This window comes from Pogoniulus pusillus, chromosome 31, assembly GCF_015220805.1.
Source record: "Pogoniulus pusillus isolate bPogPus1 chromosome 31, bPogPus1.pri, whole genome shotgun sequence".
Lineage (NCBI taxonomy): Eukaryota > Metazoa > Chordata > Aves > Piciformes > Lybiidae > Pogoniulus > Pogoniulus pusillus.
Window position 1 is genome coordinate 14,264,970 of NC_087294.1, and position 15,492 is coordinate 14,280,461.

The following is a 15,492-nucleotide window of genomic DNA, read 5'->3' on the forward strand; positions in this document are numbered from 1 at the left end:
TCTTGAGGCAATTCCCTCTTGTTCTACCCCTAATTCCCTGTGAGCAGAGACCAGCACCAACTTCTCCACAACCTCCTTTCAGGTAGCTGCAGACAGCCATGAGCCTTGCTCTCAGCCTCCTCTGTTTCACACTAACCAGCCCCAGCTCCCTCAGTCTCTCCTCAGCAGATTTACTCTCCAGGCCATTCCCCAGCTTCTCTGCCCAAAACTGAACACAGTATTCGAGGTTTGGCCTCTCCTGCTGGCCACAGCATTTCTAATCCCAGCCAGGATGCCATTGGCTTTCTTGGCCACCTGGGCACACTGCTGGCTCCTATTCAGCTGCTTGTCCATTACAATCCCCAGGTCCCTTTCTGCCATGCAGCCACACTGCCCCAAGCCTGTAGTTTTGTTTGGAGTTGTTGTGGCCCAAGTGCAGGGCCTGGTGCTCATGCTGTTGAGACTGAGGGAGAATACATGTCAGACACACACTGCCAATTTCCTCTATCTTCAACTCTGTAATCAAAAGAGCATCTACTTAACTAAACTGTCTTGTAACACATTGCTCTGAACACAGGATGTTAGGGGTTGGAAGGGACCTTTGGAGATCTTCCAGTCCAACCCCCCTGCCAGAGCAGGACCATATCACCTAGTTCAGGTCACACAGGAACACATCCAGGCAGGACTGAAAGGCTCCACAGAAGGAGACTCCACAACCTCTCTGGGCAGCCTGTGCCAGGGCTCCATGACTCCTACACTCAAGAAGTTCTTGCTCATGTTGAGGTGGAGCTTCCTGTGCTGCAGTTTCCATCCCTTGCCCCTTGTCCTATGGCAGGGCACAAGTGAGCAGAGGCTGTCCCTGTCCCTACCTTCCTGCCCCCCAGCCCTCAGCTATTGACAGACATTGCTCAGATCCCCTCTCAGCCTTCTCCTCTGCAGACTCAGCAGCCTGAGGAGCTCTCAGCCTTTCCTCATCAGGCAGTGCTCCAGTCCCTTCAGCATCCTCGCAGCCCTTTGTTGAACCCTTTCAAGCAGATCCCTGTCCCTCTTGAACTGGGTATGATGATGTCATAAAATCAGTTCTACCTTTTATTCATACTAGAAATAAAACTTAAACTTCATCAGCCTTATTTAATACAACTCCTTGTCAATGCAGTGTGGGTGGCAGATGACATAATGGCACATTAGTACTAACGAGAAGCCTTCCCGTGGAGTGGCTCCTCCTTCTCAATGAAGCTGAGATGGCATTAGAAGCTTCTAGTTCCCATTTAGTCTATAAAATAGAACTCTTTGCTTGGTTTTCAGAACTCTAACACCCACACCTTACCAAAAACTAACTCCCCATTTGCTCTATACCCTATTGATTTATACTTGAATCACCTCAATCTTATTTCTTAGTATTGGTGGAAAAGCTCAACCTTTTGGCCTTTTTTCTCCCCACCACAGCACAGAAATCTGAATGATTCAACTTCTTTTCTTCCAAAGCATCTAAAGGTCAGGTGATTTACAAAAACAGAACCCCAACATCCTACCTTTGTTACACTTTCATACCAGGTGACAAGTGAAGACATCGAACAACGGATTCTCTTCTGGGACACCTGCACATAATCCTCATCTTCCAAGGGCTCCTCATCTATCTGGCAGTTCATCAGCTGCCCCATCAGCTTTTGCATTAGGTTTTTTATCCCTTGACAAAACATTTTGAGACAGGCAATAAAGGGGTTTTAGTTATTCAGGAACACTTATCCAACTCCTCCTCTAAAAAGCCATCCCAAGTTACCAGGTTTTCACTCTTCTAATTATTCTCCTCCTCTTTCCAGAATGCACATCTGGTGCTCCAGAAAGCCTGAAGGTATTCCTGAGGTGCATTATTGTTAATGCAATAAGAATTACCCCATACATTTATCCAGATAGCAGCAGTTAAGGTTTAAGAGGTTGGCCCTGCACCTTTCCTCACCTCCTGCCACATGCTATTCAAACCATTAAGCCAGCCAAACTTTGGATCTGGGGATGCTGCCACAGCTTCAGTGTTTTTACATCAAAACAAATAAAAGGAGCAACAAGACCAGGACAGAATTTTATTCTACAGAATCACAGAATGCTTTAGGTTGGAAGGGAGCTCAAAGCTCAGCCAGTTCCAACCCCCTGCCATAGGCAGGGACACCTCTCACTAGAACAGGTCGCTCAAGGCCTCATCCAATCTAGAACACAACAGTTTGGAAGGGACCTTTGAAGGTCTCCTTGTCCAACCCCTCTCCTGCAGTGAGCAGAGGCATTTCTAACTAGATCAGGTTGCTCAGCCCTCATCAAGTTTGACCTTGAATGCCTCCAGGGATGGGCCTCAACCACATCCCTGGGTAACCTGTTCCAATTTTACCACTCTCGCTGTAAAGAATTTCCTCCATATATCCAACCTAAATCTACCCTGCTCCAGTTTCAAACCATTGCCCCTCATCCTACTACTACAAACCCTTCTACACAAGCCCCAGACTTTCTGCAGATCCCCTTCAGAAGTTGAAATGCATCTGTAAGATCTCCCCAGAGCCTTCTTTTCTCCATTTCTCATTCCTACCCATTCCCTCACTGTACTAACATGACTGCAAGCATTTAGAAGCTGGCATGCATGCACACACTGGGCAGTTAAACAAGAGGAAAGCCAAGCCACAGTATCATAGAATCAGCCAGGCTCAGAAGGGACCACAAGGATCAGACAGTTCCAAGCCTCCTGCATTGGTAGGGACACCCTACCCTAGAGCAGGCTGCCCACAGCCTCAGCCAGCCTGGCCTCAAACACCTCCAGCCATGGGGCCTCAACCACCTCCCTGGGCAACCCATTCCAGCCTCTCACCACTCTCATGCTGAAGAACTCTCTCCTCACATCCAGGCTGAACCTCCCCACCTCCAGCTTTGCTCCATTCCCCCCAGTCCTGTCACTGCCTGACATACTAAGAAGTCCCTCCCCAGCTTTTTTGTAGGCCCCCTTCAGATCCTGGAAGGCCACAAGAAGGTCACCTCAGACATGAAACATGCACCAAGCAGCACATCCTTGACAATTCTGCAACAACTATGCAACATTTCCATCTTCACTGCTCTCAACTGGAACTGACTGTCTCTTAAATGCAGCAGGAATTACTGCTGTGTTAACATGGGGTTGAGTAAATCTTTAGGAAGTCTTCACAATCTCTCCCTCCATACCACTCTTCATCTGGGGACAAAAGCTCTTATTTCTAGCTCATTAACAGCTTACCCAGAAGCAGCAGCAAAGCCACTGCAGTATTTACCTGCACAATTTTTGGCTTCCAGCATGGCTATGTAAGGAGTAATGTTATTCTGAAGGACATCAGTGAGACTTCTAAAAGTCAAGCTGTGATCTGTGACATTTACACCTAGGGGAAAAAAAAAACAACAAAATTTAAAGGGCAACTTCCCTGTGATTTGTGATTGAAAAATTCAACTTCCCTGTGATTTGTGATTGAAAAATTAACTGGAGAGCAACCCTTCAGCAAAGGTGTTAACTTACTGGACACAGAGATAAAGCAGGAGGTCTTCCCTGCTTCCTTCTCCCAGCCTAATCTCTTCTGTTAACCTTTCTGAAGCTGATACTGCTCACAGCAATTGCTGGAAGTCAGCAATATGTTTTCCTTTGACCTCTCTGTGTCAGTTTGAAGCAGGTCTACACAACAACAAAAATTACCCAAGACAAGAGCTGCAGTAGGGATCTCTCTGGACTTCATCCCACGAGTCCATTCTGTGGTCTTCTCTTGGAAGTCAGGATGAGACTGCCTCAAAAAACTTACTAGGTTATCAAATAACTGCTTGTTCAAGTCCTCCTGTATTTGCTGTACACACACAAAAAGAGAGATTTTATTTATTAACAGGTGGAAATATCACAATAACCTTTTTTATGCTCCTTTCCTGCATGGTTTATAATCCTTAAAACCCCAGGACAAAATGTTAAGTAACTCCAAGTATTGGGTTTGCATAGCAGGGTTTTAGCAGGTAGGGGAGAGTACAGGTTTCAGTGAAGAACAGACAGAAGTTTCTCTGTGTCCAACAGCCAATGGCAATCAGCTCCAAGATGGATCTGTCACTGGCCAAGGCCAAGCCCATGAGCAATGGTTGTAGTGCCTCTGTGATAATGTATTCAAGAAGCCAATCATGTGGTGGGCTACAGCAAGAGCAGTGTGGGCAGCAGGGCAAGGGACATTATTTTGCCCCTTTACTCTGCTCTCCTCAGACCCCACCTGCAGTCCTGGGTGCAGGCCTGGAGCCCCCAACACAAGCAGGACATGGAAGTTTTGGAGCCAGTGCAGAGGAGGCCACCAAGATGCTGAGAGGGCTGCAGCAGCTCTGCTCTGAGGACAGGCTGAGAGAGTTGGGGCTCTGCAGCCTGGAGAAGAGAAGGCTTCCAGGAGACATTGGAGTGGCCTTCCAGTATCTGAAGAGAACCTAAAGGAGTGCTGGGGAGGGACTATTGGCAAGGTCTTGTAATGACAGGATGAGGAAGGACAGATTTAAACTGGCAGAGGGGAGATTTAAACTGGATGTTAGGAAGAAGTTGTTTCCAGTGAGGGTGGTGAGACACTGGCACAAGTTGCCCAGGAAGGCTGTGGATGGTACCTCCCTGGAGATGTTCAAGGCCAGGTTGGATAAGGCCTTGAGCAACCTGTTCTAGTTGGAGGTGCCCCTGCCTATGGCAGGGAGTTGGAACTGGCTGAGCTTTGAGGTCCCTTCCAACCTAAACCATTCTATGATCTCCACAAACTTGTGTGTGCTCTCTATAACCAGCACTGTGATGCAGTGCAGTGCTCTGTCCAACCTGGATGTTATGGTTTGAAAAGGTTGCTGACCAGTCAAAGTGAGCTGGACCACAGAACAGTAAGGACAAAATTAGAGGAATTCACGTATTTAGCCCAAAGGTACAAATTGTAAGCTCCATCCAGCTGGCTTCTACTGTACATCCCCAAAACAAGCTGTGGAAAGAAAATTCTCATCATGTCTGGAGCCAAACAGCAGGCAGCATATGGAATAGTTGCCCTGAATCCTTGACACTGAATAGAAGAGGAAATCCCTGCTGTACAGAAACAATTATTCTTCCTATAATGCAAGCCAGCTGGCTACAGGGACTTACCAGCAGCATGCCATCTAGCACACAACAATTAGGAGGCCACAGTGCTGTATGAAATTAACTTTGATCCCCAGCAGAAAACCCTCCTGACACTGGGCAGACTGTTTCAACATCCCATGCTTGCAGCTGTGTTATTCAGTCTTTGACATCCAGACAGATGTGTTCAACACAAATCCACTGCGAATCCTGGGCTGCTGTGAACTTTGTAACACTGAGGTCACAGAGGTCAAGAGCAACCCAAAAATCCTCAGACAGCTGGCAAGCACTGAAGGCAGAAAACAGCAGTATGCCAGGAATGAATAGAAAGGGCAAGTAGTAAGAAGAGAAACTTGGAGGCAGCAGCTTGAAGCATCAAAAGCAGCAAGTTCTGTGGTTAAAAGTCATGTGTTATTGATGGCCTTATGACTATTTCATATTCTGGACCTGGATTTCAATCTCAGTCAGTATTTCTGGCCCTGTTACTGCTTTAACTAATTGCCCTATTATCAGACATGCAGAACCCAAGAGCTCCAGAAACAAAGATGGAAGCAGCACTGCTATAAATGCCAAAGACCACTTCAGTGTGAGGTGCAGGACTCACCTCTGTTTCTGCTTTGATCTGATCCCATAAGGACTGACAAGTAACAAATCGCAGCTCAGTGTCCTCTGAAGCACCCTTTCTTTCTCCAAAATCATCCTCTAGAAGGACAGAAAGCAAAGGCAGGCACAAATCAGATCATTACAAAATAATATCTTAATAGATACAGCTATATCTAAGGGAGATGAGGTTTAGTCAATTAATTAGCTGCTGGTATCTGGTAGAATAAGCGAGAACCTATTACCCAAGTGTGCAGGCAGAAGGCAAGGAACTGGCTTCTATCTCAAGTCCCACATGAGCTAAAGGCCAAGTCAGAGCAGCCTTTATTCTTAAAATGAAATTAAACTTAAATCAATACATCTTTCCCTTGCTTCAGAAAGCTTTGTGGGTCTCTTTCACCTATTGAATAGTTGATCTTCCTTCACTGTTACAATCAGAATCCAACTATAAAGGCTTGCAAGGACGTATGAAAATCCTTTCCTTTCCCCTTGGAAGATGCAGCTAACACTAATGTCCTGCAAATGGGATGGGAACTGTCAGGTTAAATGAAACCCAAGTTTATCTACTTCCAAAATACATCAAACAACTGTGCCAGCAAAACTTTTATGTGGTCTACCTTTTACCAGACTTTTACCAGGCCTACCTGTCTGGTTTGCCTCTAAATTGCCTTTCACTTCCATGCATGCTCTTTATAAGAAAGAAAAGGAGAATCAGATCCTTTTTGGGTGTCTTGGCACCCTTTCTGATTCCATCTGGCTCCCCATATGTTGCTCTGCCTCACAGAAACTCTCCCCCAGCTTACAGCTGGAAAAAGGAAAGGCAGAGCTGGAAGGAAGATAAAAGTGGCTAAATTCAGACTGAGAGTTTTTCAGCCAGCAAGTGATTTGTGTAAGCATGGAAAGGAGTTTTCTTGTAACAGAAAACAAATGTGGAAATACAAAGCTGGTTAAACAATCCTGATGGCTGGAGATGACAAAAACCCCAAACACACAAGTCAACAATTTGCTGGGGTTCCTCTGGAGAAATGAGATTCAGCAACACTGGCAATAAGGAGCAAAAGAAATCCTCCCACGGTTAGGGCAGAACTCAGCCAGATGTGGTGAACCTTCCAGGATTAACCCTTCTCAAGCACAGAAATGTATGTTAAAACACACTAACCTGGTTTGTGAGACACCCTTCTCTTCTTGGGACTTGGTTTAAAAACAAAGCAGCCCTAGAGAATGGCAAAAAGAAAACAAACTTCAACATGAGCACCAATCTGACTCTGACTCTTGAGGCCACTTAACTCTCATTTCAGTGCTCCATTAAACCAACAATTTGAACTGCCAGAATCTTAAGGATATCAGTTTGCAATTTGCCCCTTTATATTGCTGGTTTGAGGTGGAAAAAAAAATAGTGGAAGCAGTCTGCCAGCATATTTAGGAGGAACTTTATCATCTTTCTATTATGTTCTTCAATTCAAGTGGCTGGAGGGCTGGGCCCAGAGAGTGGTGGTGAATGGTGCTACATCCAGCTGGAAGCTGTCTCTAGTGGTGTGCCCCAGGGATCAATGCTGGGCCCAATCCTGTTCAATATCTTTCATCAATATCTTAGTGATCTGGAGCAGGGGATTGAGTTCAGCATCAGTCAGTTTGCAGATGGCACCAAGTTAGGAGCAAGCGTGGACCTGGTGGAGGGTAGCAGAGCCCTGCAGAGGGACTTGGCCAGGCTGGATGGGTGGGCAGAGGCCAATGGAATGAGATTGAGCAAGGCCAGGTGCAGGGTTCTGCACTTTGGCCACAACAACCCCAAGCAGCACTACAGGCTGGGGACGGAGTGGCTGAGAGCAGCCAGGCAGAAAGGGACCTGAGGGTACTGGTAGATAGTAGCTGAACATGAGCCAGCAGTGTGCCCAGAATCGGGAGCAGTGCGGGCAGCAGGACACTGCTTGTACTCAGCACTGCTCAGGCCACACCTTGAGTGCTGTGTCCAGTTCTGGGCACCTCAATTGCAGAGAGATGTGGAGGTGCTGGAAGGTGTTGAGAGAAGGGCAGCAAGGCTGGGGAGGGGCCTGGAGCACAGCCCTGTGAGGAGAGGCTGAGGGAGCTGGGGGTGTGCAGCCTGCAGCAGAGGAGGCTCAGGGCAGAGCTCATTGCTGCCTGCAGGGAGGCTGTAGCCAGGTGGGGTTGGGCTCTGCTGCCAGGCAAGCAGCAACAGAACAAGGGGACACAGCCTGAAGCTGTGCCAGGGGAGGCACATTCTGTGCTTCTGTGCTCCACAGCCTCCTGGAGGTGTGCAAGGTCTGGTTAGATAAGGCCTTGAGCAACCTGTTCTAGTGGGAGGTGTCCCTGTCTATGGTATGGGTTTGCAACTGGCTGAGCTCTGAGGTCCCTTCCAACCTCAACCGTTCTATGATTCAATACAACACTTAAGGTCTGGCCATACACTAGCACTGCAATGAATGTCCCTGTCCCTGCTGCCAGGTCTGACTACAGGCCAAGATGCTAACAGATACTTAACACTAAGTGACAGTGCTTTTGCTTTTATTTCTCCATTAGATTAGCTTCTGGGGGAGAGGCAGAGTGCTTCAAAGTGGCAGCAAGCAGCATCAGCAGGCTTTAGGCACAAAACCTACAGCCACACCACTGCTGCTCCGTTCCAGGCGAGTGTTACCTAAAGCACGAACGCTTTTCGGGTGCTGAAGGCACACGAATGCTTGCTGGAAACAAAAGCCATGGTAAAGCGAGGGCAAGTGGGCGTCAAGGCACAGACGAAGAGCCTCCAAGACTTGATACAGCAAGGGAAAGGCACAGAGCACAACAAGCAGCTGGGAGCCTGTGCAGAGAGGATGGGGGAACCGACGGGGGATGAAGGTTAAGAGGAGCAGATGCAGGATGCTACAGATCAGCTCCTGCAACACCCGCACTGCTGCTTTCCTCACGGAGCCCGTGCGGGACCGCTCCGGTCAGACAAAGCCCCCGTCCCGCCGAGGCGCGGGGATCTGCCCGCCGCGGCACAAGGCCTCCAGCCTTCCCGGCACCCTGCGGCCCCTCCCCTCCGGTGCGCCGCTATCGGCGACCGAAAGACGCCAGCCCCTCACCTTGGAGACGGAGGACGTGCTCATGTCGCCCCTGCCGCGCCCCAGGCCCGAGCAGCCGCGGCCGCGCTCCCGCCGTTGCCGCCGCCACACACCGGGACGGGCGGGGCCGCGCAGCCCGGAGCACCGCCCGGCCCCCGCCGCCCGCCACAGCCTGCGGCCTCACCACTCCGCTCCGCACACGGGGGGGCAGTGGCGGCGGCAGTGCCTGCTGCGCCGGCGCACCTCCCCCGCGCAGCGGGCACCGCCAGGCTCTTCCCCCTCTCTCAGCTCCGTCCTGGGAGTGGTAGGGCCCAGCCCGCCCCTGGGCGGGCACACAGGAAGGCTGCGGGGAAAGGGCGGCTGCGACCTTGCGTGTGGCGGCGCCGCTATGGCTGCCTCTGCGTTTCGGAGGAGCATCGCTTCCCAGGTACTCTGCTGCCCCTTGCCACTTGCGTGGAGGGGGGTGCGCCGTGGCTGTAAAAGTTCCCTTCGTGCCTTCAAACCTGACACCCTCACTGCGAGCCTTTCACAGCGGGGCTCGGTGCGGGCTTCCCTGCCCCGCGGGCGCTTCCCTGCCCCGCGGGCGCCGCCGGCCCTAGGCGGAGCTCTGACGAGGCCCGTGGGGACCCTCCTGCTCCTTCCGCTGGTGTGCCTGCAGCCCCCCCGAAGGCTTAAACCCTCGAGGAATTAATCAGGAGGCTACCCACTGTCAGGACCCAGCCGCTCGGAGCTTGCTAGGGAGGCCCCGGCACGCCGTGGCCCTCCTCATCCCCTCACTTCTGAGCCCCAGGACGCAGGCAGAGTTATGAAGTAGGTATGTTCTGAAGGGGGCTGCAGAAAAGCTGGGGAGGGAGATTTTAGGCTATCAGGGAGTGACAGGACTGGGGGGAATGGAGTGAGGCTGGAGGTGAGGAGGAAGTTGTTGAGCAGGAGAGTGGTGAGAGGCTGGAATGGGTTGCCCAGGGAGGTGGTTGAGGCCCCATGGCTGGAGAGGTTTCAGGCCAGGCTGGCTGAGGCTGTGGGCAGCCTGCTCTAGGGTAGGGTGTCCCTGCCCATAGCAGAGGGGTTGGAACTGGCTGCTCCTTGTGGTCCCTTCCATCCCTGACTGATTCTATGCTTTATTACAGCACTGGGTGCAGGCAGGATCACTCCAGCACGCCCCATGCTGGCACAAGTTACAATGTATGTTACAAGAGCAGGCATATTCATGATAAGAGGTAGAGTTATTACAGTTATTTCTTGCAGTTCATTAACATAGGCATTTTCCCACTCTTTGCCTCAGTTCAAGCCACCCCGGTGTGCTTGAATGGTTATCCAGGATGAGCACCAGCACAGTCTTCCTCACAGGGTCTTTACATCTTTGATCAGCAGGCCTCTCTTTATTGTTGCTGTCAGGATACCTCTGCTTCTCCTTTATCTCCTTCCTGCTTTCCTTAGTCACTGCAGACCTGGGCCTTTGCAAGATTACATAGCACAGAACTCCAAGAAGTAGTTGCAGACACTTCTGCAGTATCCATTGTTTAGGTTTGCACATTGTCAACTGACTCCTATAAACAAAGGTTTCTACAAAGTTTGGTGGTTTATGGTTTGCAACAGATACCCTCAAAATGTGCATCTGGTCTGTAAGGCCCTTCACTATCATAGAATCAAGCAGGTTGGAAGAGACCTCCAAAATCATCCAGTCCAACCTATCCCCCAGCCCTATCCAGTCAACCAGACCATGGCACTGAGTGCCTCATCCAGGCTTTTCTTGAAGACCTCCAGGGATGATGCCTCCACCAACTCCCTGGGCAGCCCATTCCAGTGGGAAATCACTCTCTCTGAAGAACTTTCTCCTAACATCCAGCCTGTACATTCCCCAGCACAACTTGAGACTGTTTCCCCTTGTTCTATTGCTGGTTGCCTGGGAGAAGAGGCCACCCCCCACCTGGCTACAGTGTCCTCCTTGATTTTCTTCTATCACTTACAGGTGCAGGATATGCTGAGTGAGCTGTAGCAACTTGACTAATCCATAAAGGCATGGCCCAGGGCTTGATAGAATCCTTTGTAAGAGAATGAAGCACAGGAAGCCAAACATAGAATCAACCAGGCTGGAAGGGAACTCCAATCTCACCCAGTCCAACCTAGCACCCAGCCCTGACCAGTCAACCAGACCATGGCATTAAGTGCCCCAGCCAGGCTTTGCTTCATCACCTCCAGGAACAGCCACTCCACCACCTCCCTGGGCAGCCCATTCCAATGCCAATCACTCTCTCTGCCAACACCTTCCTTCTGATATCCAGCCTAGACCTCCCCTGGCACAACTTGAGACTCTGTCCCCTCCTTCTGTTGCTGCTTCCCTGGCAGAAGAGCCCAGCCCTCACCTGGCCTACAGCCTCCCTTTGAGTAGTTGTAGAGAGCAATGAGGTCTGCCCTGAGCCTCCTCTTCTGCAGGCTGCACCCCACCCAGCATCCTCAACCTCTCCAGGCCCCTCACCAGCTTTGTCACCCTTCTCTGGACACCTTCCAGCACCTCAACGTCTCTCTTGAATTGAGGAGCCCAGAACTGGACACAATACTGTAGGTGTGGCCTGACCAGTGTTGAGTACAGGGGCAGAAGAACCTCCTTTGTCCTGCTGGCCACACTGCTCCTGATCCAGGCCAGGATGCCACTGGCTGCCTCGGCCACCTGGGCACAGATGTTTTGCCTTCCTTTTCTAAGGCACTTTGGGATGTGGTTCAGTGAGCATAGGGGTGTTTGGCTGACAGTTGGACTTGATATCAAATGTCTTTTCCAACCTTAATGATATGATGATTCAATGATGACCTTAGAATCATTAAGGTTGGCAAAGACCTCTGTCATTTTTTGGATCTGTGTTGCATTTAATTGGTTTATAACAGTTAATAAACTGGGTGGTTTTTTTTTTTAACCTGGACTGAAACTGGTTTTCAGACATAAATGATGCATCTCCTATTTTAAACAGGGAGAAGTATTTTTCCTGGGATCTTTTATTTTATTCCTATAACCACTCTGTTCTTTCTTTCAAATCTAGCTATCAAAGCTTTTGGATCTGCCACCAGAAAATTTAATCAAGTCCATATCTGCAGTTCCTGTCTCCAAGAAAAGGTAGCCTTCACATTTTATCTTACAATGTTCTATCATTTTCCCTTGGGCTTGTTGTTTCAAGAGACTTTAGGGACACAGAAACACAGAAGCTGCCTAAACCTCATATAACAGACCAAACCAGTTTCAGGAAGATAACCAAATCTAATTAGACTGCTATATGTTTTTAAACCAGCTCAAAATAAATGCAATTGCTTCATAGAATCAACCAGGTTGGAAGAGACCTCCAGGACCATCCAGTCCAACCTATCACCCAGCCCTAGCCAATCAACCAGGTTGGAAGAGACCTCCAAGCTCATCCAGTCCAACCTATCACCCAGCCCTATCCAGTCAAGTAGACCATGGCACTGAGTGCCCTATCCAGTCTTTTCTTGTACACCCCCAGGGATAGCAACTCAGTGCTTGAATGGCAAATGGTTCAGCATTAGTGAGCTGAGTGTGGAACTGGCTCACAACCAGTTGTGAAGTTATGGGTTGGAGCACCTCTCTTATGAAGACAGGCTGAGAGAGTTGGGGTTGTTCAGTATGGAGAAAAGAAGGCTCCCACGAGACCTTCTTGTGGCCTTCCAGTGTCTGAAAGGGGCTACAAGAAAGCTGGGGAGAGACTTTTGAGGGTGTCAGGTAGTGATAGGACTAGGAGGAATGGAGCAAAACTAGAGGTGGGTAGATTCAGGTTGGATGTTGGAAGGATGTTCCTCACCATGAGGGTGGAGAAACATTGGAACAAGTTGCCTAGGGAAGTGATGGAGGTCCCAGCCCTGGAGATATTTAAGGCTTGGCTGGATGTGGCTCTGAGCAGCCCAATGTGGTGTGAGGTGTCTCTGCCTATGGAAAGGGGGTTGGAAGTGGATGATGCTTGAGGTCTCTTCCAGCCTTGGCAGCTCTGTGGGTCTGCCATTCCTCCAGGCTCATTCAAGGCTTCTCAAAAGGTTTCACAGATTTATTGCTGGTGCTTTTACAGCTTTACAAGTGAGCAGAAAACAGCAGCTAAACAGAAACAGAGAGGAGCTCAGCCTAAGTAAGAAAGTGCAGCCAGCACCCATGGGTGATGTTAGAGAGACCATCAATCCTATTCCTGCCTAACCAGAGGGCCACCAGGTCCCCCAGCCTTTGATCCCTCCACCGTTCACCCACTGTGCACCATGGGGACTCACCAGTGATGATGGGAGAAGGATCCCTCTGCCCAGCTGGGCAAGCTTGGAGCCACTGCCTTTTCAGGGGCAGATTATAAAGGGGAGCAGGCAGAGAGGGCAAAGTGGTCACACCTGGGGTGAGAATGGACTCCAATAGAACCCAGGTTAAAAAAGGGAGTAGGCAGAGAGGGTAAAGTGGTCACACCTGGGGTGGGAGGAGACTCCAACAGAACCCAGGTTAAAGAAAGGGCAATGGGCAGGGAGGGTAAAGTGGTCACACCTGGGGTGGGAGGAGACTCCAACAGAACCCAGGTTAAAGAAAGGGCAATGAGCAGGGAGGGTAAAGTGGTCACACCTGGGGTGGGAGGAGACTCCAACAGAACCCAGGTTAAAGAACGGGCAATGGGCAGGGAGAGTAAAGTGGTCACACCTGGGGTGGGAGGAGACTCCAACAACACTCAGGTGCTCTGGGTTTGGGGAATAAAAGGGGAAAATGCAGTGTGGGGTGGAAAAGGGACAGATATGGTGAAAAAGAGGAGGTGGTGCTGAAAGGAGGGAGCTGGAGAGGAAGAGGATAGAGATGATAAGAGGAGAGTGGGGGGAAAGGAAGGAGATGTAGAGGAAAGGAGGGAGCTGGGGGAGCAGGGAGATTTAAGAAGAAAAGGCACACTGGCCTGTAGTATTTGCACTGAAACAGCCTTTGCATCACCAACCCTTTGTCACTTCTGCTTGGAGCAGTAACCAGCCATTTTCACTGGCTCCCTGTGTTGGCTGCAGAAGAACAAGTCACACCTGTCTAAGTGGAAAAAGATGAGGAAATAAAGAGGAAAACAAAGAATAAACAAAAACAGAAAAGAAAACAAATACTGATTATAAATACATAAATACAAAGCATGAAGTCCTTGAGCAAGTTCTGCATGGGCCAGCAAAGTGCCCTTGTGGCCAGGGCAGCCAATGGCATCCTGGGCTGCATCAGGAAAACTGTGGCCAGCAGGGCTAGGGAGATCCTTCTCCCCACACTACTCTGCCCTGCTGAGACCACACTAGCAATGCTGTGTCCAGTTTTGGGCTCCCCAGTTCAGGAGAGACAGGAACATGCTGGAGAGAGTCCAGCAGAGAGCCAGGAGCATGAGTGGGGCACTTGAGCATCTCCCCTATGCAGAGAGCCTGAGGGCCCTGGGGCTGTTGAGTCTGGAGCAGAGAAGGCTGAGAGGGGATCTGAGCAATGTGTGCAAACAGCTGAGGGGTGGGGGTGAAGGGGAGGGGGCCAAGCTCTGTTGGGTGCTGCACAGCAAGAAGCCAAGGAGCAATGGATGCAAAGTGGAGCAGAGAAGGTTTCATCTCAACAGGAGGAGAAACTTGTTTGGAGTGAGGGTGGCAGAGCCCTGGAGCAGGCTGCCCAGAAAGGTTGTGGAGTCTTCTTCTCTGCAGACTTTCCAACCCCTCCTGGCTGCATTCCTGTGTGGACTGCTCTCTGTGATCTTGCTTTTGGCAGCAGGATTGGCCTGGATGATCTCTGGAGCTCCCTTCCAACCTCTTAACGTTCTGTGAAAGTGTCCCTGCCCATGACAGGGGAGTTTGAACTTGCTGTTCCTTGAGGTCTCCCAACCCTGACAATTCTGTGATGTCTCTTGGAGAGTTGTAGTGATGTTATCAAGTAAATTATTCATCAGCATAACTTTTGTTTAGTCTGAAGTGGTGTTCTCACCATATCTACTTTATGACTTTGCTGTAGCTAAGGTAATATTTAGCCTTCTACTGCAGCTTTCTGTACACAGGGAACTTGCAGCTATGTGACTAGGTTACACTTGGCAGTTAGGCTTATCACATACAGAGTTAGCTTGGATATGCTAAACTCTACCTGCCATTTCCAGAGGCTTTTTACCTGATTTTTGTACACTCTTTTTTTTCCCAGGTGTGCTGCTGATTTCCAGCTTTCCATTGCTTCTGTAACAGAAGACAATTCTAGTGGTTGCTTATCACCAGAGCTTAGTCTTCAAGCTCAGAAGCTAGCTGAAAGGGTATGCTAATACATTCATCATATATTTGTGCAAACCAGACAGAGGTATAGCAGGCATTGTGGGCTCCCCAGTTTGAGAGAGGCAGGGAGCTGCTAGAGAGAGTCCATTGAAAAGCCACGAGGATGACTGGGGGACTTGAGCATCTCCACCATGAAGAGAAACTGAGGGACCTGGGGTAGATTAGTCTGGAGAAGACTGAGAGGGGAGAGTGGCTGTAGCCAGGTGGAGGTTGGTCTCTTCTCCCAGGTAACCAGCAACAGAACAAGGGGATTCAGTCTCAGTTTGTGCCAGGGTGGGTCTTGGCTGGATGTCAGGAGGAAGTTGTTGTCAGAGAGAGTGATTGGCAGTGGAATGGGCTGCCCAGGGAGGTGGTGGAGACACCATCCCTAGAGGTGTTCAAGAAAAGCCTGGCTGGGGCACTTAGTGCCATGGTCTGGTTGACTGGCCAGGGCTGGGTGCTAGGTTGGACTGGATGAGCTTGGAAGAATCTATG

At 49.9% G+C, this 15,492-nt stretch overlaps 2 protein-coding genes across 6 annotated transcripts in view; one reads left to right on the top strand and one right to left on the bottom strand.

Annotated features, from left to right (window-relative positions):
• The window catches only part of ORC3 (origin recognition complex subunit 3), a 42,017-nt gene extending 28,999 nt beyond the window's left edge, over positions 1-13,018 (bottom strand). The window contains exons 1-6 of one of the 3 annotated variants that reach the window (XM_064169375.1): positions 13,000-13,018; positions 6,843-6,897; positions 5,688-5,785; positions 3,674-3,818; positions 3,261-3,365; positions 1,512-1,666 (exon numbers count right to left, since the gene is read on the bottom strand). In XM_064169375.1, coding sequence (XP_064025445.1) covers positions 1,512-1,666; positions 3,261-3,365; positions 3,674-3,713 — 300 coding nt within the window. In that variant the 5' untranslated portion in view covers positions 3,714-3,818; positions 5,688-5,785; positions 6,843-6,897; positions 13,000-13,018. Of the gene's footprint in view, positions 1-1,511; positions 1,667-3,260; positions 3,366-3,673; positions 3,819-5,687; positions 5,786-6,842; positions 6,898-8,763; positions 8,881-12,999 lie in introns of those variants that run through there. The other 2 variants (XM_064169372.1, XM_064169373.1) reach the window with 2 other exon arrangements.
• The window catches only part of RARS2 (arginyl-tRNA synthetase 2, mitochondrial), a 36,603-nt gene continuing 30,172 nt past the window's right edge, over positions 9,062-15,492 (top strand). For 2 of the 3 annotated variants that reach the window (XM_064169376.1, XM_064169377.1), the window contains exons 1-3: positions 9,062-9,169; positions 11,775-11,848; positions 14,894-14,999. In XM_064169376.1, the coding sequence (XP_064025446.1) occupies positions 9,131-9,169; positions 11,775-11,848; positions 14,894-14,999 (219 nt within the window). In that variant the 5' untranslated portion in view covers positions 9,062-9,130. Of the gene's footprint in view, positions 9,170-11,774; positions 11,849-14,893; positions 15,000-15,492 lie in introns of those variants that run through there. The other variant, XM_064169378.1, reaches the window with a different exon arrangement.